The following is a 24072-nucleotide window of genomic DNA, read 5'->3' as shown; positions in this document are numbered from 1 at the left end:
CAGCAGAGAAGTGAGAGATTCACAGTCAGAAGCATCCCACATCCTCTCCCTGCCACTTTCCAGATGCTGGGAGCCCCAAGGAACTCAGTGCTCCGGACGCTAGACCACTTATGTGCTCATCTTCCCATAGGTCCTGAGGTTCTCTAAGGCCTTGGAAAAGGACAAACAGTGTAGAATGCTGCCCAGAGCTCACACTCCTATGCTCACTCGGCAGCCATTCTGAGGCCAGCAGCAAGGCAAAACTGTCCTCAAACATCCTTCTCTTCCTCCTGAGTCACCCAAGGAGCTGCAGGTGGGGTGGAGTGCTGGTGGTCTCTGTCTCCATGAACTCACCTGGGCTGGGCCTTCCAGACCCGCCCCGCCCTGCTCTGGCCTGCCTGCTGATTCAAGGAGAGATGCACCTTGAGGGCGAGGCAGGGCCGTGCTTCCTGGGATGTCCCAGGGAGCCAGGAACACATAATTGGAGCCCAGTTAAGTGTTTGTTTAATCATGGGGGAGCCCCAGCAATTCCTATAGCCTGAGTCAGAACTCTGAGATGGGAGCCAAATTCCCATGAAAGAGCCCTGAAGAGGCCCTTAGTTCTGCCCTATAAGCTATTTCAGGGAAGTCTTTCAACCCAGTCTATAATAATGATTAACGTTTCTCTCTCTCTCTCTCTCTCTCTCTCTCTCTCTCTCTCTCTCTCTCTCTCTCACACACACACACTCACACACACACACACACACACAGAGTTTACAAAGCATGAGAACCTATATCAAAGCATGTTGTACTGTAAAGAGTTATATACATCTAAGTATGTTTATTTATTTAAGTGTGTGAACAGAAATACACTGAGGTAGTCAGAATAGGTGCTGTCTCCTTGTTAAGGAAACTGAGGCTGGCAGAGAGGTTATAGAAATGGCCCAAAAACTCACTGAGCAGGAGTTTAAGTCTTCTCACTACTGTATTGTACCACATAGTTCAATAAAAAATTTACTGAGCCCCAAGTGCTGTGCTGGGGAAGAGCTGGGGGTCATTTAGAAAGAACTAGGCAGAGCCTCCTACAGGAGCTAACAACCTAGAAGGGGAGGGGTGCAAAACGGCACACCCAGCCCTGTGAGATCCCAGGGGTCTGTCCTGGGCCCACTCTCTCTCCTCACTCTGCCCGCTTCTTGCCCAATCTCATGCCTGCCTTCAGCTTCAGCCACTACCTAGACCACAGATCAGTCAGCCTATGGCTCTCCAAAGATGGATCCCCGGCTTCTCCTATGGCTCTCCTGAACTCTAGAGCTATAAAACCAAGTGTCTCCTACTCACTTTCCAAGTGGGGGTCTCCCAGCACTACCAATCCCACAAGTTCAAAGCTGAGATACCTGTCCTGCATCCTGCATCCCTGTCCCATCCAATCACCTATGTAGGTGTCATCCTTGCTGTCATACTCACCCCTCCCCCCACTCCCAGCATATAGCCAATTGATTGCAAGTCCTGTCCATTTTTCTCTGAAACATCTCTCAAATCCAGCCCTTCCCTACGTCCTCAAGCCTGTCTCCCATTTCAAGGCCTAATCTCTGCATAATAACCTCCTGACAGTCTCCCTGTCTCCAGTCTTATCTCCCACAAATTCATCCGTCTTGGAGGTAATCTGTTCAGGTCCCTCCCTGCCTCAAACCTTTAAAACCCTCCAGTAGTTCTTTGCAGGGCTGAAGTCCAAGTTCTTTAGTGAGACTCTGTATGTGACCCTTGCACCCTCACAATCTCTCCTCTAGCCACTGCATCACTCCTTTTAGTGCACAGAGGCTGGCCTGCCTGCAGGGTGTCCTCGTGAATGTGAGACCTATGCAGTGACCACGGGAAATTCTTCATATTTTTTTTCTAAAGATTTTATTGAGGGAGGGGCACAGAACTTTACTGGGGAACAGTGTGTACTTCCAGGACTTTTTTCCAAGTCAAGTTGTTGTCCTTTCAATCTTAGTTGTGGAGGGCGCAGCTCAGCTCCAGCTTCAGTTGCCGCTGCTCGTTGCAGGGGGCGCAGCCCACCATTCTTTGCCGGAGTTGAAACCCGCAGCCTTGTGGTTGAGAGCCCACTAGCCCATGTGGGAATCCAACCGGCAGCCTTTGAGTTAGGAGCACGGAGCTCCAACCGCCTGAACCACCTGGCGGGCCCCTTCTTCATATTTTTTAATAAGGGGCTCCACATTTTCATTTTGCCCTGGACTGTACCAATTAAGTTGCCAGTCTGTCTGTTGCTCCCTGCACCCCTCTTACAGCTTGTGGCCTCCAAAGCTTTGTCTGTACAGTCTCCTCCACCCGGAACACCCCCACACACATTACCCCTCTTTCTGCAGCTCTTCCTTTAAGACTCAATTTACATGTTATGCTGTGATGCCTCTTTTGACCCTCCTCCCTCCCCTTCCCTTCCTAATCACCCAGCACACAGGAGGTGCTCAATACATGTCTATTAGATAAACGGAATGACAAGTGCCACAAGAAACCCACAAACTATGAGAGCCGGTAGAGCAAGATAAGGCGGGAAGAGGGCATTTCTAATGGCCTCCAGGTCACCCAGATAGGCGCTAGTACCCTGCCAGCAAAGGCGCTAATCCGTGCGCAGAAGGCTCCGCGCGGCTGGAATCGGCTCTCCGGCGCCGCCTGCCTCGATCGCGCCGCCGCTGCAGCCCTTTCCTGGCGCCCCGCCCCTCGCCGGCCCTGAGCCCGCCTCACATCTCCCATTGGCTGTCTGCTGTTCTCCCGCCCCTCCTGGGCTCAGCCATTCGGAGGCCGGCGGTGGTGGGGCTTGAGGCCAGGAGCCAGCGGCCTGATTGGCTCTGAGGAAAGCAGCTACGTGGCCGGAGGAGGCCGGTTTGTGCCTAAACTGAGGCTCCGCCACGCTAGTGCTGGATTGGTAGTAGGCGGGGCGGGCCTGGGTCGTCGGCCGGAAAAGGAAGTAGAGGAAAGATGCAGGTGGGGGAACAGGAGCTGGGAAATGGGGGTCTGGTCCGGGACCCCTGGATTGGTTTCAGCCCGTCCACCCCTGATCCACTTCCTCGGCCTCTCTCCCGGGCAGGCGCAGCCCTCCCCGGCTCGTCCTTCTGGCCCCGCGGGGTGGCGGTTGTGCGGGTGAAATGAGCGCGCGAGTGGCACGCCCCCTCCCCGCGTTGACGCCCCGATTTCTGTCGTGTTTCCCGCCAGGACCATCAGCACGTGCCCATCGACATCCAGACCAGCAAGCTGATCGGTAGGAAGGGGCGCCCCCGCGCCGCCTAGCTGTCGGGGAGGCCCGGCCCTTTGCCCTCTGTCACCAACAGCTGGGAGCCCTGATGCCCCAAGGCCCCTGTTGAGGGGCGGGAAGGAACCATACGTGGAATCTGTACTTCACCCGCGTCTTCTTCTTTAACATTTATAACGTGTTGTCAAATCATATTCATTTAGAGGTTATAATAGCTTACCTTAAAAAACGGTCATCTACTGAGTGGCAGATCTGAAATTATTCTCTAATGTCTATGCTTTTTGTATTATGCCAGAAAAGAACTCTCCCGCCTTTCTTTTTAAAAGCTTCCATCTCTTTTTTTTTTTTTTTTAAATTTATTGGGGAAGGGGAACAGGACTTTATTGGGGAACAGTGTGTACTTCCAGGATCTTCTCCAAGTCAAGTTGTTGTCCTTTCAATCTTAGTTGTGGAGGGCGCAGCTTAGTTCCAGATCCAGTTGCTATTGTTAGTTGCAGGGGGCAGAGCCCACCATCCCTTGTGGGACTTAAGGAATTGACCGGCAACCTTGTGGTTGAGAGCCCACTGGCCCATGTGGGAATCGAACCGGCAGCCTTCGGAGTTAGGAGCACGGAGCTCTAACCGCCTGAGCCACCGGGCCGGCCCAGCTTCCATCTCTTTTTGACTTTAGGAGAAAAAGGGATGCAGATCCCGTTAGAAATAAAGACCATTAAGTAGCCAGGCCATCTCCCTGCTGTCTGTATCTGATCTACATACCTCCTCCCCAGTTCAGGGCCAGGAAAGGACTTCTTCATTCCGACCCCTTTGGGGCAAGTACACAGCTCCTGAGTTTTAAAATGCTCATTGGATTAATCGACTTGATGCCAGTTTTGTCGTTAAGATGACGTCCGTTAGACTGCCTCATCCCTTTGTTTCTAGTTCCATGACAGCCACAGAATTTTTCTTTCTGAACACTTTAAAGGAATACAGCAGAGGGAGTATAATGATAACTCGTGTGGGACCCCCGTGTTTGACCAGTTGGCAGATTTATTAACAAGGGCAAGGTTCTGAATTCACTATTGTGGGCCATTTAGTTAGTCCTGTGCAGTGGCTACTTAGTGGAGCTTCTTTAGCTTCATTTCACATTTGTCTCAGTTCTTCAGCACATGTGCATTCTTGGTGTATTAGCTTGTCGTTGGTCATGAAAGGGACCAATAAAACAATAACCATTCATTGAGGGTTTGCCCTCTATCAGGTGCCGTTTTAGGCACTTGACGTTATAAAAATAAAGATTACTAAGATTTGTTGAGTCCTTCCCATGTTCCAGGTGCAGTGCTGTGTTTTACCTGCATTCCCTCTTGTACTCAGTATCTTATTGGCCCCATTTTACATTTGGGGCACATAAGAGCTTTGCCCAAGAAAGTTGATAATTAGAAACCAGGACCATTTGACCACAAAGCCTAGCTCTTATCTGTCTCCTACTGAGGAAACATGCATGACCCTCAGTTACCTACACCCTCTGCAAAAAACACAAATCTGGGCCCAGACTCCAGGAGGTCAGTAACATGGGTGTTCACGTGTGAAGGGGGGTACTTCACTGGTTAGACCAGTATTATCTAGTCCTTAGGGCGCTGTAGGTATTAGAGGCTTTGCAGTTGTTCATTCATCCAGTATTTGGCATAACCATATTGTATTTTCCATTGTCATGGTTAATCCCAGCCCTGAGGAAGTGGAAGTAGAACAGCATCCTCAGTCAGTAAGAAAGATATAATTACCCATGGAAGCAAAAATATGGAGAATTCAAAGCGGTCAAAAGTGCTTTGATGTCAAGGCCAGTTTAAATTTTTTCTTTATCTCTGTGTAGAGGCAATTGCTCTGCTAAGTAGGTTGTCAGAGTCTGTTTAGCCCCAAGCATCCTTTTGGGCCTGTCTTTATTCCCAGCTTCCCATGACCCCCACACCTTAACCAATCTGAATACATATTTCAGCCAATATCTTAGCATATTTTACTTGAATTAGTAATGGAATTTTGGCCATATGAATGGGAACGCTGTGATTTGGGTGTTTCTCACACAGACTGGCTGGTGGACAGAAGGCATTGTAACCTGAAATGGCAGAGTCTGGTGTTGACGATTCGCGAGAAGATCAATGCTGCCATCCAGGACATGCCCGAAAGTGAAGAGATCGCCCAGCTTCTCTCTGGATCCTGTGAGTGCTCTGGGGCTGCCTTCCTGGAGCCCCTTCTTTCCTGGAGCAATATATGGCAGCTGAGCTGCTCCCCTGTTGTTTAGCACAAGGCTGATCCCTAGAGAAAGATTTTTGTTTGGGGTATATATAGATGTTAGTTTCTTCCAACACAGACTGATGAAAAGAAGAGCTATGCCTGCTAACACTACTAGCATATACGTGGGTTAGCCATGTGCGTTGGCCAGAGTAAGTGGGGAAAATACTTGAATTCTCAGTTTTTGCTCTTACTTGCTTTCCAGATATTCACTACTTCCACTGCCTAAGAATTGTGGACCTTCTCAAAGGCACTGAAGCTTCTACAAAAAATATTTTTGGCCGGTATTCTTCACAGCGAATGAAGGCAAGTGTGGGCGAGGGTGGTAACGGGATCAGAGCCTCTGTGCTCTCTCTGAGGGACGCCCACATGGAATGTTTCCTGAACTTTCTCTCTGTCCCCTTAGTTTATTCCAAAAGTACTTCCTGGGTTTACAGGTCTGAAATGGGTTTACATTTCAGACATGCTGCTTTGGGGATCGCTCACTGGTGCCACACTCTTAAAATCAAGTGGGTGGTCCAGCCCACCTCACGAAGGAGGATGAGGAGTTTGCGTTTGATGTGATGTGAAGACTGGAAGCGTTTCCCTTATTTGGGGACTGAGCTGGGATGTGGCTGCTGAGCGCTGTTCTGGCTCACTTCCTGTTTCTGTTCTTCCTCAGGACTGGCAGGAGATTGTAGCCCTGTATGAGAAGGACAACACCTACTTAGGTAGAGTGGCCCAGCCTGGGCATCCTGGCATCCATGGGGAAGCCCACTCCCAGAGTTCTGAGACACGAGGCTTCTAGAAGGCACAGTCCATGGTGGGGAAGAGGCTGGGCTGTATGTGTTTGCAAGTGGGAAACAAAATTCCACAGAGTGTTGGGAGGAGGAGGACCAGGCAGGGAGCGGGCATTTGCTAGGCCTGGCCCAGCAGGTGTGTGGGTCTTCCACCACTGACCTCTTGGTAAGGTGGAGTGTGGGGCCCCCATCCCCTCTGTACCTGCATTCTATACTGGGCAGAGAGACATGAGTTGTCCTCGGGGCCATATCGGGTGCTGAGAGAGTGACTCAAGGGCTGATTATAATTTGGGTGTGTTTTCTAATAGTATAAATAACAATAGCTAATATTTACCGAGCACCTACTAAATACAAGCAGTTGTCCTTGGTGTTTTATGTGGATTCTTTATTTTTTTTTTAATCCTCATGGTAAATATTGTCCCTGTGTTCCAGAGGAGGACTGAATTAGAGAGGTTCAGTGACTGTCTTAGGTTCCACAGCTAGGAAGCGGAGAAGCAAGGAGGCCACCCCCACGTTCTTGCCACCAAGCTAGGATACATGTGTGCGTGTCTTGGGGCATGCTTGCCTGATGGTGTAGGTGCCTGAGGTCAATTTCCTGGGCCCTTCTTAGTGGAACTCTCTAGCCTCCTGGTTCGGAACGTCAACTATGAGATCCCCTCGCTGAAGAAGCAGATAGCCAAGTGCCAGCAGCTGCAGCAAGAATACAGCCGCAAAGAGGAGGAGGGCCAGGCGGGGGCTGCTGAGATGCGGGAGCAGTTCTACCACTCGTGCAAACAGTATGGCATCACGGTGAGCATGAGGGGTCTGGTCACAGTGGGAGGGCACTTGGGGTCTCTGTCTGTCTTCGTGGGCCCAACACCTTTGCATCTGGGAAAGGCGTCCTCCTCAGCCTGGCTGTGCCCTTTTGGGGCCCGTTTCTCTCCTGTCTCTAGTCTTCCCGTGTTTTCTTTAATCTACTGGATTCTGCTTCTCACCACTCTGCCTCAGCCTACCTCTTCGATCCTCTCTAGGGAGACAGTGTCCGAAGAGAACTGCTTGCCCTGGTGAAGGAGCTGCCGAGTCAACTGGCAGCGATTGGAGCCGGGGCTCAGTCCCTGGGGGAAGCCATTGACTTGTACCAGGCCTGTGTGGGGTTTGTGTGTGGAAGGTAAAGAGGACCTCGGTTTGTTGCCAACAGGGGGAACAGTTTGCCTATTTTCCCCGGCGGTTCTCTCTTCTCCACTTATATTTTTCCCACATGACATTTGAGTTTTGTTTGATACACTTGAACCCATTGGAGCCTTGCCCATCTGACCTTTTATGGTCCAGGCCAAAGCCCAGTGTTGGCTTCATGAGCGGGAAGCAGGAGGGTCAGTCATGTGCTCCGTTGCAGCCCTGAAGAGCAGGTGTTGCCGATGCTGCGATTTGTGCAGAAGCGGGGAAACTGCACAGTGTATGAGTGGAGGACAGGGACAGCACCCTCCACGGTGGAGCGGCCACACCTTGAGGAGCCTCCTGAGCAGGTGGAAGAAGATACGGTAAGACGAGCCGAGGGAGAGCCTTTCCCCCGCCCACCCACACACAGCCCAGCCCCCGACAACCTGAATGCAGAGTCCCAAAGAAAGAAAGGGGGATTTGTGTGAGAGAGAATATGGGAGCAAGGGCCCAGAAGGCCCTACTCCTTTATTTTCTTGGCCTTCTTGAGATCAGAGTATAGATGATTGCTAAGGCACTCAGCAAGCTAGTCGGCTTTGAACTAGGAACCCTCCAGTCCCATGAGCTCTCCAAAGATGGGCTCTTCTTTGGGGAACTTGGAGGCCATTGCATTTACACAGTGTGGTAGGGCTCCCTACAGAAGTAGCTGAGGCCTGTGGAGAGACAGGCCCCTTTCACCTACCTTCTGCAAGGTAACACTTTTTTTCCCCTTCTAGATTGACTGGGGCGACTTTGGAGTGGAGGTGGCTTCTGAAGGGACTGACTCTGGCATCTCTGCCCAGGCTGCTGCAATTGACTGGGGCATCTCTCTGGAATCAGACTCGAAGGTTAGGATGCCCTCGCAGTCCATCTCGGAGGACTTTCTGTGATTGCTGCTTCAGCAGTAAGAATAATGGTGTCTGTGTCTTTAAAGGCATCACTTGACGTTCATCGCTCTCAGACCAGTAGTCCAGGGGGAGGCAGAGTTTCCAAAGTGACACATCAGAGTCTTGATATCTTTTCTCCTGCTCAGGGCAAAGTGTGGGGGTGTCGGCAGTGGTTCACTCTACAAAGCAGGGTGAGGGTGGCAACATACATGGGCCCACACTGCCATCTTTGCCACCTACATCGGGGCTGCATGTCCTTCAGACAGTCAAAATGTTCAATCATTGAACTTACTGAGGGCTTTGGTTTATTCTGGATCCTTTTGCTGGGGAAAATTCTGCCAACACTGCTGGGTTCTTTACTCTCCACCCAGGAACCTGGGGGTGATGGGATAGACTGGGGAGACGATACTGCTGCTTTGCAGATCACAGTGCTGGAAGCTGGAACCCAGGGTAAGTGCACCATCCCCTGCAGCCCTGGCAGAAGTGGGTGCTCCCAGGCCCCCGTGTCTGTAGAAGCAAAAAATACACTGCTGAGTTTGTGGACTTCTTGCACATTTAACTGTCATCGCAAAATTTTGATGAGGGTGTGAATACAGGGGGACAAAGAGAATTCTTAAAATTAAGTCTAGAAACTCAACTTTTTGGAGGTTAGCCATTCTGGTGGAGGTGGTTCCAGGAGGACTGACAGGCTCTGAAGTCTGAGCTGACCCTCCTGCCGCCAGCTGAGAGGGTGTAGCAGTGAGCGGAGCCACGAGAGGGCAGTGCAGGACGCAGCTTCACGTCCACAGCCCATCACAGCTGGGGGCTGGCCTTTCCAGTGCGCAGAACCCAGCTCTGTGGTCCTCCTCACAGGCTGGGGGGTGGCTGAGGCAGGGGAAAGCGTTGGGACCGGAAGTGGCTTTAGTGCAGTGAGTCTGTGTCCACATTAACCCACCAGGGCTCTTCAAACTTGGGGGTCTCCTTTTCCTATCCTTAGCTCCTTCATCCTTTCTCGGTCTCTTTTCCTGGCAGCTCCGGAGGGTGTTGCTAGGGGCTCAGATGCCCTGACACTTCTTGAATATCCTGAGACCCGGAATCAGTTTATCGATGAGCTCATGGAGGTACCTTCATCCTCTGGGAGAAGGGGGGAGGCCTGGTACCAGCACAGACGCCTGACCTGGTCCTTCCTGTTCATGTAAAGGGTGCTGAGGGCTTTCCTAGTTCTGGAGCTGCGGCTCACGTATTAGGATAGCCGTTCATTCAACAAGTATTTATCACGCACCTCCTAAGCCCCTGGCACTGCCCGAGGTGCCAGAGATTGAGCAGGGAACAAGACAGTCAAAATTCTTGACTTCCTTGACCTGTATGTTCTAGTGGGAAGGCTGACAAGAAATGAGATAAAGTAAAATGTGAAGTATGTTAAGTGTTAATGTAAGTGCCATGAAGGAAAAGAAAGCCGGAGAGGGAGATGGGGCTTGTTGGGGAGGGTTGCGGGGCTTTTATATTGGGTGGTCAGGGAAGGCCTCGTTGCAAAGGTGACCAGTAAGTCAAGACCTGCAGGGCTACAAAGAGAACCATGCCAAAGTCTGGCTACAGAGGGAGCAACTGCAAAAGCCCTGAGCTGGGAGTGTGGCCTGCACATTTGATGAAGAAGGAGGCCGGGATGGCAGAGCAGGGAGCTGGGAGAAGTAAAGGAGAGCAGAGAAGTGAAGAGTCTGAACCTTGCCGTTTACTTTGAATGGACTGAGAAGCTGCTGAAGGTTTTGAGCAGGTTTGCAGCCACGGGATCTCATTTGGATTTCAATACCATCCCTGTGGCTAAGGTGTCCAGCAGACCAGAATAAGGAGCTAGTGTTCTTGGACCTTCACTGTGGGACTAGGACGCTGTGGGCCTGTCCTTGTTAATCTCTGGGTCTGTTCCCTTCCCAGTGGCCTGCTGCTAGAGGAGGGCTTCATGAAAGGTTTTGTCCTCACCAGTTCCATCCTCTCTCTGCCCAGAGAGGTCCCTCCTAGTCTCCAGGGGAGAGTAGGACAAAAGGGATCAAGTTTCCATGGTTGAATAAGAATGACAAGATATGCGGCTGGTTCTCAGATTCTTCCTAGACATTTTATTCCAGGGCTTCTCTAACCTGGATTCCTATGCCCTGAGTCTCATTCCTTCCAAGGGGAGAAAAGACCTTCACTGTGGCAGAGAGAACCCTTTCCATCTGCGTTCTTAGTTACCTGATCCTTAGGCTAGGAGGAAGCAGGGGGTCCAGGGCTAGGTAGGGTGTCAGATATCACTGGGGGACCAAAGACTGACAGCAGAGGCTGCCCCAAGCTCTTACGTTGTAGTTGGTGAGTTTCTAGCAATAAAAGTGTTCAAAGGAAAGAACGTCTCCTCACCCAGAGCCTTCCCCTCACATGTCATTCTTCATTTTGATCAGTCTGAGGGTTAGCTTCTGAGTTCTCCTAATTTGAACCAAATCCTCTTTGGTCCTCAGCTCGAGATCTTCTTGTCCCAGAGAGCAGTGGAAATGAGTGAGGAGGCAGACATCCTGTCCGTGAGCCAGTTTCAGCTGGCTCCAGCCATCCTGCAGGGCCAGACCAAAGCAAAGATGGTTTCCATGGTGTCGGCACTACAGGATCTGATTGGCCGGCTCACCAGTCTTCGAATGCAACACCTGTTTATGATCCTGGCCTCACCAAGGTCTGGCTTTCCCCTTGAAGTTGGGCTGTTTGTGGGGTGGGGACTGATGCAGGGCTCTGCCATCTTGAGCAGCCTTGACTCCTTGCATTCCTTTTCTCCATGACCCCTTAGACCTCATCCTTGCCTCCCGTAACCGTGCCATCCCACTTGGGGGCAAGAAGGGGTGGTTTGATGTATGTAGGTAGAAGCTGCTTCCCGGGAGAATGGGGGAACCAGGAGTGGTATTCCTTACCAAGAAGGATGGAAGACTGTGGAGGCTAAGAGGCCACTTAAGGATTTGGTTTCTGGAGCCATGCCTTTCCCAGCAGTTGAATTGGGATGCCCTGGTTGCACAACCACACCAAACATTTAACCTGAATGCCGTGCCCAGGTATGTGGACCGAGTGACTGAGCTCCTCCAGCAAAAGCTGAAGCAGTCCCAGCTTCTGGCTTTGAAGAAAGAACTGATGGTACAGAAGCAGCAGGGAGCGCTTCAGGAGCAGGCAGCGCTGGAGCCAAAGCTGGACCTGCTGCTAGAGAAGACCAAGGAGCTGCAGAAGCTGGTGAGACGGGAACAGGAAACCTGCCAAGGGGGGTGCGGACCCCAGTTTCAGCAGAATGAGACCCCTGTGCTTCCTGCCTGCTTGGTATTGCTGTCTTTCAGATTGAAGCTGACATTTCCAAGAGGTACAACGGGCGCCCTGTGAACCTGATGGGAACCTCTCTGTGACACCTTCCACGTTCTTCCTGCCCTTCTTCTGAGCTTTCAGGACAGAGGTGGGACAGCCACGCTGTTGTTGCGGGGCCTTTCCCAGCAAGAGAGCAGACTGACTGGAGGACAGAAAGCCATATGCTGGAACCATCACCTAGATGGTGACCTTGGCATTCGCCATCCTCTCCACAAGAAGCTGTCTTGATTGGCTCTGTGGCCTGTCAGCCTGAAACCACAGCTTCTGCTCCTTCTCATTACCTAGTTGGACTTAATAAAAGAGGAAGAGACTCTGGCTTCATTACTGACCATTACTGCTTCTCTAGACCTGGAGTTGAGGCTGTGAACCTATTTTCGTGGGGTTCTTGATCCCTGTGTGCTCCCTGGGCTATCAGCTATTCTGTGGAGGCCGAGGTTAGGTAATTTTCCCCTTTTGGTGACAGGGAAGGCCCAGATTAGTATCTACAAATGGTTTAGCAAGCGGCTCTTGGGTAACTTAGTCATCTGGGCCCCTTTCTCTCCATAGCTAGGCCCAGACTGTCCCCCTCAAGCCAGGAGCCCAAGGGGAGCAGTCAGATGGCAGCCTTGTTGGAGCCAGCAAAGCTGTATTTTCCTTTTAATCACAGCTTACCTCCAGGCAGAGGGGAAATGTGGGGAGGAAGGGCCTGATGAACAAGGTGGAGACAGGAGTTGTCACCTTCACTAGCTGCCTGTCCACTTCCTACCCGTAACTGCCTGCTCTGTGATTGGGTAGAGCCCACCCCAGGATAGCACCCCTCTCCCAAGCCACCTACCCATCCCGGTTTCCCAGGAAGGGTAGGGGTTGGGGGTGGCCAGCAATTCGATTTTAATTTCATAGCAGAGCAGTTGATTCATGGCTCTTTGTCGCTGGCGTTGACTCCCGTAATGACTTTCCATCAAAATGAAAAGTGGAGTGACACCACTCATTATTCCTGCTGCTTGTTATCTCAGTTCTGGGGAGGGCCGCCCCCTCCCTGCTGCCTTTCAGCCGTCCTGGACAGTGAGTGATGGCCCCTATTAATCACCGACCCCGCGGACTCCGGCGGACACACGCTATCCAAAGGAGAGAGAGATAAGGCAGCATGAACTGCTTGAAGCTGCTCCTATCAATTAATGTCAGCCCATCGCTTCCCCCCAATCTTTGCCTGTTCACCTCCTTTTGGGGGTACTGAGGGCTGAAATAAGTCTAGCAATTGGAAAAGGAAAAACGGTGTGGAATGTCAAGGTAAAACTGCCCTTGGAATAGAAGGGCATAAAGGGGCCTGAGTGGGCTACGTCCTGCCCTCAGCCACTGTGAAGGCTCTCGGCCTAGGGAGCTGTCTGCGTTTCTTGGTCCTTTTCCCTCGGAGGGAATGGCTGCCGCCTCCTGCCCACCTGTTCAGCTGCTGGCTCCACTGGCCTCTGGCCTCTGTCTTGCAGCAGCCATCAACTCACCAAGGCATGCTACCCTTGCCCACGCTAATGTCCCTTGTCCAATCACCAGCTGTTACACAGACTATTGCTTACATGCACCGAGCTTTAGGGAGAAGCCCAATAGATCATGTGACCGTGCAGGCTGGGTTCCAGCCTCAAAAGCTCTCACTCCTGCCCTTCCAGTGGAGTACCTTGCCTGTTGCCTCTGTCCTGCCGAGGGCTGATGGGAGGAAGTTGTGCAGGCTGAGGTTTGGCCATCTTCACAGGAAGGAAGTGGGTTTAGATAGAAAGGGTTTTCTCAGCAGATTTTGGCCACCTTGGTAAGCGGTGTGGTTAGGGGACTAATCTCTCTCAGAGAGATCAGGCCCATTTCACTGCTTACTGGTGAAATGAAGGCCCACCAGGTACCTAGACTGATGTATATGGTTCTTTTAAAACAATGTAACCCTATAAGAGGGTTTTTCTTCCAGCACCTTTAGCCTCATTTGCCTTTGGTCTCATGATCCACTTCCTGGCGCCCCTTTCCTGACTTCCCTAAGACACTGCAGATCCTGCCTGGTTGTTTCACCCCCACGGTAGGGCAACTCTGCATCTTTCTGATCTGTTCCTGGATTTCCCTTAGTGTCATTCTGATGGAAGTTAGGTTCCTGTTTGTTTTTCTCAGAATTGGCTCAGAGGTGGTTGTGAGGCTTAAATGTGTTAATATACACAAAACAGTTCCGGGCACAGAGTAAGTATTCACTGGACAAATGTGAGCTCTTATTTTTGATTTGTGAAGTAATGATAAGGATTCTTCATTCTGGTTTAATTTACCTTCTTGGAAGGGAGGTGAGAGGCTCCTTGTGGGACTTAAAGACCTAGTTCTGAGTAGTCAGGTTTCTAGGACTGAAAAAAAAAAAGAGACGGGGGCAAGATTACACCCTCAGAATCCTTAGTGTGCTGTGAGTTTATTGCCAAGAGCACACCCTACTTTTATGTTAACTTTTATGCCACTTTTTTCCAGAGAAGATTTAAGGCTCTCGCTACTTAGCTAAGATTTGTCACCCTGCTTCAGGTACGGAAGGAGAGTTGCCTTTCCAAAATCCTCTCAACATGCTGAATCCAACCACTGCCCAAGGCCTACTGACCCTCTCTGCTCACACGAAGCTTTTTCTTCCTGCACAAACTCCACTGTGTCCTCTCTGTGTGGCTCTCTTTATAGTCAACAGAAGTAGGATCCCTTGGCGTTGCAGCCTGTGATGGCTGACTATGAAAATGAGCGAAGTGGAGTGCTAATGATTGTTCGTCTGGGTTCTGGCTGCCCACTAAGGGACATGTGGGGTCCTAACATTTATAACTTACCTCCCATTGCCACTTTGGCGTGAGGAATTAGCTGCATAATTCAGACAGAAAATCTCACTACCAACAGAATTACCTGCTCCAGAGAACTGACCCAGAGCTGAGGGCCAAAGAAAAGCCCATCTTAGGCCTCCAGGGGCAAAAGCTAACCCTGCTTCTGCAGGTAAGCACCTCCCCCAACCTTTTCCCCCCCCCTCATTGATTCCCAAGATGTTGTTTACAGTTTATCCCCTATAAGCACAGGTCCTGGGGCTCTTCTCTGCCTTTTCATCCACAGCTGTCTCTCCTATTACTAATTTTTATTTCATTTTTAAAATTGTCACTTGGTTATTCTCCTCTTCTCCCCACTCCTGTACACACACTTGCAAAAGTCCAATAACAGTAATAGGTTAGGAAAATGACAGGCCAAGCACTGTGGTGATGGTTAGCATTTTCTCTAGATTTGGAGGCCTGGGTGAAATTCTGGCTCTGTACTGCCTGTGTGACCTTGGGCAAGGCCCTGGCCCTATCTTTGCCTCATTCCCTTCACCTGTAAAATGGAAAAAAAGATACTAACTACCTCAGGGTCGTTAGCTGTGATGGGTGTATACACACCTTGACAGTGTCTGGCACAGAAAGACTAAAATGTCAGCTGTTGTGAGAGGCTGAGGGACTGGAATTATCCTGGAGTGAGGTTAGACACTTGTGTTTGGGTCCTGGCTCTGTATGTCCCAGATATCCCAACATGTCCCTAACCAAACCCATAATCATCCCCACCTCACACTTTATCCCTCTCTCTCTTCTATCAACAGGCTCCCAGTCTCTGCTGGCTCCCCTCTAACTCACCTTTTCCATGTGCAACAGGCTGGGTCACCCTCATCATTCCCCTGCTTAGAAACTCTGATGCCCCCTTAGCTCCCCAAATTCCCAAGTAGCAGGCCAGCCTTTGCTATTTGGGCCTCCACCTACCTGTCTTTCCAGCCTGGGTATCCACCCAAGACACCAAGCCCTCATGGTCCCCAAAGCCCCCGCCATCTTCTTGGCCTCTCCTAGCCTTCCTGATCCAGAGGTCCAAAACCCTCTTGGGACATTTCATTCCCCCCGAATTAGTCCCATTCTCAGCAGCATCCCTGAAGCCATGTGTATATGACCTCCCTGAAAGCCTGTTGGCTGTACCGCAGGGCCTTCTCAGTGTCACAGTGCCTTCCCAGTGTCTGTCCCCAGACTGAGCTGCTTAAGGGCAGGGACTGGGTCTTGTTCATTTTCTTGTCCCCTTTGGAATCTCAAACTTAACTTCTCTGAACTTCAATTGTTTTAATGGTCTCTGAAGAGACTTTGACCTCTAAAACACCGCGATCACGTGGCTCACAAACTATAAAAAGGAGTAGTCCCACAAAACATGAGATGTTTGGGAAGAAAATTGGGTTTAAGTAGGCTTTTCAAATGGATCTATGGTGGGATTAAAGTCTCGTCTCCCAACTGTCCAGGGCGAATGCTGCCCTGCTGATCACGTAGACCTCATCTCTCCTCTTTCCTTATTTACTGAGGTCTCTTCTGGAGAGGAGAGGAGGGGACTGTCATCTCATCCTCTTGGAGATATCACTGCTTCACAGACCAGGGAAGCTGGAGTCAGCCCCCACTTACTGAATGCTGCCTAAATGCTGGGCTCTGAGTGAGCTATTCTGCACCGAGTAATCAGGCCCCTGGAGCTGCTTCCAGGCTGGTGTCCTGCCGGCAGATCCTGGGGCCCAGAAGGAGGGTGTCAAGCCTGCTCTAGGGCTGTGGAGCCCTGGGGTACTGGCTGACCGGAGATCTGTCTTGTCCTCCAGATGCCCTTCCTCTCAGGTGGATGGGCAGGACCTGTCTGCATAAACTGGCCCTGCGTAAACTCTTACTGCCACCCTCCTCTCATTCCCTAGGCTTCAAAGAAAACCAGTTTGAATATTTAAACTTCTCCTGTGTGTCTAATAAAAAGTTCTGCACTATTTAACGCCCCAGCTATCCATTACTGTCGGGAGCTGCCCTCTCCCACCCAGCCTTCTCCTCCCTCCCTCTCGCCCAAACCACGCGCAGCAAAGCCATTTGTCAAAGCTCCCGCCGCAGGCTGCGCTTGGCTGTGTCTGAAAGGACAAGCCGCCCCACAGGGGAAGGTGGGAATGAATAAAGGGGCTATGCAAATTGCTGCTTAATCTGCAGAGAAACACCCAGGCTTTAGGGAGACGCTCATTACTTCTTTTAACTGTGATTAACGGGCAAATTAAACCCAAGCCCTTAACTCTCTCCTGGCAGAGAACTTGAACGCAGAGCCCTGAGCCCAGGGTTGGGGGAGGCTCTTGTCTGTAGCTGTCTGGGGCCCAGAAGCATGAGTGCTGCCCCTTAACCGTTGTGGGTGGGATAGGAGGGAGGGGAGCCCCGGATGAAGGGGAGCAGATCCAGTACCACTAACCTTAACACCTGGGGAAGGGAGGCCGTTGTGTCCTCTTTCCCGTTTCTTTCAGCCACTCAAGAAAAAATAAGGTCCTTGGTTCCTAGATTTGCTGCTTTCATTTCACCCACCAAAAAAAAACAAAAAACAAAAGTGAGACACCCTTTTAGATCTCACCTGCCAGGATATGCTGAGTGTGTGACCAAAGTGGCTTCAGCCACAGGTGAGTGCATAGTCCGACCAACCCCAAACCTGGGGCTGGAAAATAGGTAAAAGGAACCTCCTAATGTTCAACTCAAAAATTGACCAGGGCAGGGCCAAGAGGCACAAATGCAGGACGTGGGGGGTGGAGTGGTTTTTATTGGAGTAGAGACCCTGGGAATAATCTTGCTACAGGTTATACAGGATATAGGCATACATAGTCCAGCGCCCAAGTTGGAGATCCAAAATGTCTCTCTTTTGTTTCTTACTCCATCTCTGTGTTTGTGTGTGTGTGTGTGAAGGTATCTGACCCAGCTGATTACATAAAATTTACCACTTTAATCCTTTTTTAGTGTACAGTTTAGTGGCATGAAGTATATTCACATTGTTGTGCAACCATCACCACCACCCATTCCATCTCTTTTTGCAGATGATCCAGCCATCCGGTAAGACCTATAATCACCTCTAACAAACAGCAACAAGTGAGGCAGAGCTGTGTAGGTAGAAGTTCTGTTTGAAATCGGGAAAGTTAGAGAACACCAGCCGGAGCATCTAAAATGGAGGCCTGATGCGTGGGACACAAGTTTGGCGGAAATCCTGCGGGGACTCCCCACTAAACACAGGTCCCCTAAGCCTGAGTGATTAGGAGGTGAAAGATGACATACAACGGTGACAGACTGTCTGTCAACCTGACGGGGCTGAGGAGAGACACAACTCCGTGTTTTATTTTGTCGTCGAGTCGATCAGTAGGTCTGTCATAGAAACCAGGCCTGACAGCTTGCTCAGCGACTCAGCTCTCTTTTCTTAACTCCCGCAGCCCCGCTCCACCATCTATTAAAACATCCCAGGCTGTCAGGGATATTAAAAGGCTCTGTCACTCCTTCTTAAAACAGTCATAAATACAATCTGGACACGAGCATTTGGGCAGGAGCCCCGGTGCCGCCTGGGAAGAGACAACAGCAGGTATGCCTGACTTTCTTGACAGCCAAGGCTTTGGCCCAATTCAAGCAGGGAGCCACGGACGACTCCTTTTCCCCCTAACACAAGAATCAGGACCGTCTCCAACATCTGCCGAGGCCTAGCGTTTTGACACAACTGTTCTTGAGCACAGGATGTGGGCTTTGTTAGCACGATGACAAGCCTCAGCTTATCTCTGGTGCCTGGTGCCCCGAAACCATACCTGTTCTGAATGTTTGCCTGTGCAGCCTGCTTCCTAGGCCTCCCCAGGTGGTGTCGTAGGTGAAGGGGTGGCGGTGGAGGGGACAAAACATAACGAGAGAGCCCTAAATTCTTCCTCCACAATGGACTTTTCCTCTTGTCCCTCTTCCACCGCCCTGCTTCCCGCAGCCTCATGACTCACCCACCTTGGTAAGAAGAGCCTTGTAAGGGGCCAGAAGCTGACCTGAAGCTTCCCAGGTGGGATCCCCAGAATGTAGGCTGGCACTTATCATCTTGCCAGTTGGAAGATCCCAGTCAGCCCTGAATCCTTCAGTCTCTCCAAACTATGGGACCACAAATTTTTCCACCTGGAAATCTCTAGCTCCCAAAGAGGGACCCGGTCCCTTCCTTTCTATATTTCTGACAACACATAGCCTCTGGCCGCTTGCTAGGAGCTGGCCCCTCTTTTCAAGATCATCCTCGTTGGGCTGGAGGATGCTTCACCAGTTTTCAGCAGGGATACTGAGGCATAGAGCCAAAGACCAGTCATGATGCCCTGGCAAATTCTGACGCTGGGCTCCCTCTCTGCCCATTGGGCTGGTTATGCCCCAAATGCCTCGTTTGTTGAAACATACCAAAGGCCTTGTCCACGACGTTCTGTGTGATCAGAACAGCATCCAGGACCCTGCCATCTTGGTCTGTTCTGTCTTCTGCCCACCCAGTGTTCAATGGCTGGAATCACTTCCCATCCCAGTACTTCCACTTAGCTTTGGATATTTTGTAAAAGACAGACTGTGTTTTTTCCAACAGAATTAGCTCCTCGGAAACTTTTTCCAAATATTTCATGTCAAGAAGTGTCAGACTTTTATCCTTTCTTTCTACAATATTTACTAAATGCCTACTTTATTCTGTAGTGCAGCCCCAGAGGGTAGAACAGGCCCTTGTGTAAAAGGGAGACAGGTTTCTACCTAATATAAGGAAGTCCTTTCTGACAACTAAAGGTCCCCCCCAGGGCACAGGTGAGAAAGTCACCATCACTGAGGACCTTAGGCTGACACTGGATCAATATCTGGTGGGAATGCTGCAGAGGGTGGGAGATATGGGTTGCATCAATGATTTGGGGCACTTGGTATGTCCAGAAGCTGGACAAGGCCTAGCAGCTGTTCACCAGCTGCCTTCCATGTGGCCATTTTGCAATTTAATACCAGATGGTCAGACCCCTTACCCTCAAAGGTCAGAGGGCCAAGCTACAGAGTAGTGGGCAAACCCTTCTTGGCCCGGGTAGCCCCAGGCAGTGTCTGTGACCCGCAGGCAGGATGTAGAGAAGAAGCAATAAGAGAGAAATGAAACGGAGACATCCCACCAGCCACTCAGGCTGAGAGGGACACAGAGCTCTCCCCTCTTGCTCTCTTCCTCTTGCTGGCTTCCACTCCCACTCCCCTCCTGCCATCTCCTCCCCTGTTTTCACCTGCCTTACATTCTTCCTCCCTCTTTTGCTCTCTTCATCTCCCCCACCCTCTCCCTCCCATCCTCCCACATCTCCATGGTGATAAAAGGGGAGGAGGGGTGTGCTGTGCTCAGTATTTTGAGTCACTCCATAATAGCCCCTTTCTCTGGAGACACAGGGGCTGCCTGTGGAACTAATCTCCCCCTGCCCATCAGCTCACAAAGGGCCAGAGAAGCCCCTCCCTCAGCCAGAGACGCCCTCAGTGACCCTGAGCCCGTTTCCGGGTGCGCTTCCAGCCCTCCGGGGCCTGCAGCTGGGCCTCTCTCACGGGATCCTGCACACAGGCAGGGTCACCCTGGCTGACCTCCCCTGAGGACAGAGGTCAAGCTCCCTCTGGGGTCTCTGATGTGATTGGAAGGGAGCTGAGGCAGGGGGAGGGGAAGGAGCATGGGGGAGGGGACCTTCCTTTTTAATGAAAAATTAAAAGACTCTGTGCCTTCCAGTCTGTGCCTGGCTGAGTCACTGGGCCTAGGACCTCACCCTGGGGAATCTGGGCATCTTAGAAATGGGTTAAACTCCTGGCATCAGCACTTGGTCAAACCTGATCCTGTAGTATTAGGTCATAAAAATCCTGGCACAGGAAGTGGGAAACACTATCTTATGGGCAGCCCAGCATGCCCTCAGCCCTTGTTTGGATGCTGGTACTTGCTTGCTACGGTCTGCCTTTAGACACCTCTGGGCCTCGATATGTTCATCTGCAGAGTGGGAATGATAATTGCACCAACCTCATGGGCAATGGCAGAAGTGAATCACGTGCAGAACATGCTTCTTAGCATAGTGCCTGGCTCACAGAAGATACTTGGGGTATCATGTGACTGTATACAGCAGGAAGGAGTTCTCAGGCTTCAGGAATCATCTCCTTAGCTCAGGCCAAGACAACCCCATCTCAGACAGTTAAAGGTGGAGAAGCCACCATCCCCAGTGAAGAATGTTTAAGGGAGTGTAGTTGGTGGAGACACAACTGGGCAAGTCGGAATGGCTGGGACTCAGTCCAAGCTCCACCATCTACCGGCTGCAAGACTTCACTTCCCTTGTGCACAGAATGGGAATAATAATAGGGCCTACTGCCTAGGGTTGTTCTGGGATCAAATGTGTTAACACCACGTAAAGGGCTCAAGAGGGAACCTGACACTGCGTCCATACTATATAAATGTTAGGATTATTATTGATGTCATTTTTATTGGGTTGCTGTAAACCTGATTTTCCAGAACAATGCTTATTTCAAATATTCAAAGCCTTTGTCCCTACAAGTCTCTTTTCTTTTCCATGTCACACGGCATATTCTGATTTCTAGCAAGGAATAATACACAATTTCTCTTAGTTGCTGGGCTGATAAAAAAAAGAAACAACCACGCACATTTTGCCCATAGAGACAGCAGCTCTAAACAAAGGACACAGCTAACCCAGAGGGAGTAATTGGCCCCTTATAAAACAAGGCCAAGTGAAAGATAGGAGTTCGGAAAGGTCAAAGGAGGTCTGGCGGGAGCTGCCGACAGTTCTCCTAACCTGCCCAACTTATTACCAGCATCATTTCAAGAGATAATTTAATGTTCTCCCTCTGTGGCCTTGTTTGCTCCTGAAAGGAAAAATAAATAAATAAACAAACCCAAGCACCCCAACAAACACATGCTTTACGAGAACATCACTTGCTAGTTTTTAATGGTGTAGTTATTAATATAACTGTCCTGGCACCTCCCCTACATCTGATCACTGATAAATTATGGGCCTTGAATTCTGATTGCTGCTCCCATTATTGCAAACATTTCCAGTCCGTCCTGACCACAGGGGAGAATCAGCAAGGAAAGTCAGCGGCTGGAGAGGGGCTTGCTACCTCAACAGCTGGGAGCTGGACAGGTTGAGGGGAAAGGGTGAGGGGTGGGGCAGGAGAAAAGACCAGCTGAGAAGGGTAACAGGAAGGCACCTGTTGGTTGTGGTGTTGGAGAGAGCACTCGAGTGAGAGTCCGGGGACCTCACTTCAGCCCTGGCTCTGGTTATGATCCAGCCCAACCTCTCACCTTTCGGGACTTCATTTTCTTCACGGATGAAATAGGGATTTAAAAAATTCTTTTTCCCTTTGTCATTTTTAAGCAGTTATAACATGCCAGGCCCTGTGTTAAACGCTTTACGATAACACCAGCTCATTTAACAAATTCTCATGGCCAAATAATATGATAATATAATTTAATTCCCATTTAGTAGATAAGAAAATTCAGGCTCCCAGAAATTCAGAAGCTTGCCTGAGGTCACACAGCCAGTAAGCAGGGATGTTGGTTTGCAACCTTGACTTGTCTGTCTGCAAGGCCCAAGCTCCTAACTGTTAGGCTATGCTGCCTTCCAGGGACCGTAACACCTGTCCTCCTACCTGGCAGAGCAGGGAGAGGCAGATGTGCCCGTAGGTGTGAAAGGGCTCTGTCAACTGCACAGCCATCTAACACACGTGGGGGTTAGAAAGGGCTTTCCCAGTGGAAGGCGAAAGGGAGGTTAAGGAAGGATGACCGGAGATTAGAGGCATGGACCACCAGAGTAAGCTGGCGAAAGCAGCGCAACATCCCAAAGGGGACTGAATTCAGCAACGAGCAGGCTACATCATCGCAATACTTCCTTTGGAAGAATGCGTTATAATTGATTTCATTTGACAGTTGTGGTAAGACAATGACCAGAGAACATTCTCATGTTCTGTCTTCCTACCCCCAACAAAGGTGTTTTTATTCTGGTCCTGCTGGGTCATCCTCAGAGGCTCTGAACTGAGCAGGACTCTGGTCTAGTGGAGTGGGGCAGGTCCTGCTGTGTTCTGCCACCCAAGACCTTGGCACCACACAGGGCCTACAGCCTCCACAAGGTGAGAACCCCTGAGGAAAGCCCCCCCTGAGGCTCTGGGAGTTCAGCCACAGGGAGTTGGTAGAGCTGGCATGAGGGCATAGAAGTGGTCAAGGACTGTAGAGGGTGAGGACAGATTCCGCTCCCCCCAAGACACACCCCTGCCATTTTGGTCCAGCCCAGGTGTGTTGGCCATGAGGGGCGGCCTCAGGCCCTCTGAGGCCAGCTGCTTGGTATTCTGCTCAGTCCCTGCGTCCTGCCTCCCAGCTCCCCTGCTGGCAGGGCCTCCTCCCCCAGCCCAGCCTGGGCCATGTATTATCCTCGGAAGATTGAGGACCTAATGGAGGCAATCAGCACCCGGGGAAGCACTCCATCCAGGCTCCAGAAGGAGGGCAGAGCAGGGCTAGTTGACTCCTTTGCCCACCCTAAGATCAGGGTGCATTTGAGGGGGTCTTTGGAATGGAGGAGGGGATTCTGTCCCCCTTCTGGGAGGGCTCTGGACAACTTCAATACGGGAAACATTGCAGCAATCCCTCTCTCCCTCCCCATAGGATCCCCTTGATATCCAACATCCGGGGTCCCTGTGGGGAGACACCAGCCACTATCAGCTCTCTTGAAGAACTTTTTGCTTGCTTTGGGGGAGGGCATGCTCCTACCCCTAACCCATATTCTTGCCTGACTGCCAGCTGGCCAGAGTTGGAGCCAGACCTCCCCTGCCCATTGTTCCTCAGCTCTCCTCCCACAGTGGGAGGTGGGGGCTGAGCCTGCTCCCCCAGGTCAGGAGCACAGGGCAGCCCCTCCCCTTCCTGGGCTTCAAAGGCCCAGAGGGACTAAGTCTTGCCACTGTGGGGCCTCTCCTCTGGGAGGGTGAGGGGGACAGCTGGGGACAGCAGCATTCAGCAACTCCCTGGGAGTGAGTAGAACAGGCCAGGAGGTGATCCTGGGCATCGGAGGTCACATGAGGGGAGGTCCCGAAGCAGAAGGCCTGGGAAAAGCCTGGGGATGGATGAGAGGCAGCAAAGGTGAAGCAATAATGAAAACAATACTGCTAGTACTAAGAACAGCTAACAGTCATCGAACACACACAGTGGACCAGGTGCTGTATTTGCACGCATCGTCTTATTTCATCCTTATGGGAGCCTGGTACTACTAGATCTACACTGCACAGATGGAGACCAGAGAACAGAGAGGTTAAGTAACTTACTCAGCTTACACAGGGAGGATCTGAACAGGATTTGGACCCATACTGTTTGACTCTGGAACCTTGCTCCTAACCACAGGGCTGGGCCACTGGAACTGGCAGTGGGAGGGAAAATAGAACAGGTCACGGGCACCCACCCCAAAACACTCACCTGACTTCATACCCATCAGCAAAATATGTGTTTCTTGCCAAAGAGCACCCAGACATCCAAGAGGCACTTTTTTTTTTTTTTTTACTGAGCCCACATAAACTGGGACCTCCTCCCCGCCCCATTTTCAGCCCTTCTTCCCCTTCTAAGCTTTTTCATTCCTCTTCTTCCCAGGCTAACAGTCTCTCCTCCCACCATCTGCTCC

At 50.9% G+C, this 24072-nt stretch overlaps 1 protein-coding gene across 1 annotated transcript; it reads left to right on the top strand.

Annotated features, from left to right (window-relative positions):
- The first annotated feature begins 2803 nt into the window (after positions 1-2803).
- CDK5RAP3 (CDK5 regulatory subunit associated protein 3) lies at positions 2804-11983 on the top strand. Its single transcript, XM_081028840.1, has 14 exons — positions 2804-2940; positions 3169-3214; positions 5260-5391; positions 5670-5770; positions 6126-6174; positions 6854-7032; positions 7254-7390; positions 7616-7760; positions 8154-8264; positions 8675-8753; positions 9315-9403; positions 10766-10971; positions 11342-11513; positions 11615-11983. The coding sequence occupies exons 1-14, from the start codon at positions 2935-2937 to the stop codon at positions 11678-11680; spliced, it is 1518 nt and encodes a 505-aa protein (XP_080884966.1). The 5' UTR covers positions 2804-2934; the 3' UTR covers positions 11681-11983.
- The last annotated feature ends 12089 nt before the right edge of the window (positions 11984-24072 follow it).

This window comes from Rhinolophus hipposideros, assembly GCF_964194185.1.
Source record: "Rhinolophus hipposideros genome assembly, chromosome: 20".
In the NCBI taxonomy this organism is placed as follows: Eukaryota; Metazoa; Chordata; class Mammalia; order Chiroptera; family Rhinolophidae; genus Rhinolophus; species Rhinolophus hipposideros.
Note: the sequence above shows the minus strand (reverse complement) of the source record. Positions and strands in the feature narration are given on the sequence as shown.

Excerpts from the sequence above, each read along its gene's own strand:
- CDK5RAP3 (XM_081028840.1), top strand. Across the intron at positions 10,972-11,341 it reads ATGATCCTGGCCTCACCAAG|GTATGTGGACCGAGTGACTG; the intron begins GTCTGGCTTTCC and ends TGCCGTGCCCAG. Across the intron at positions 11,514-11,614 it reads CCAAGGAGCTGCAGAAGCTG|ATTGAAGCTGACATTTCCAA; the intron begins GTGAGACGGGAA and ends GCTGTCTTTCAG.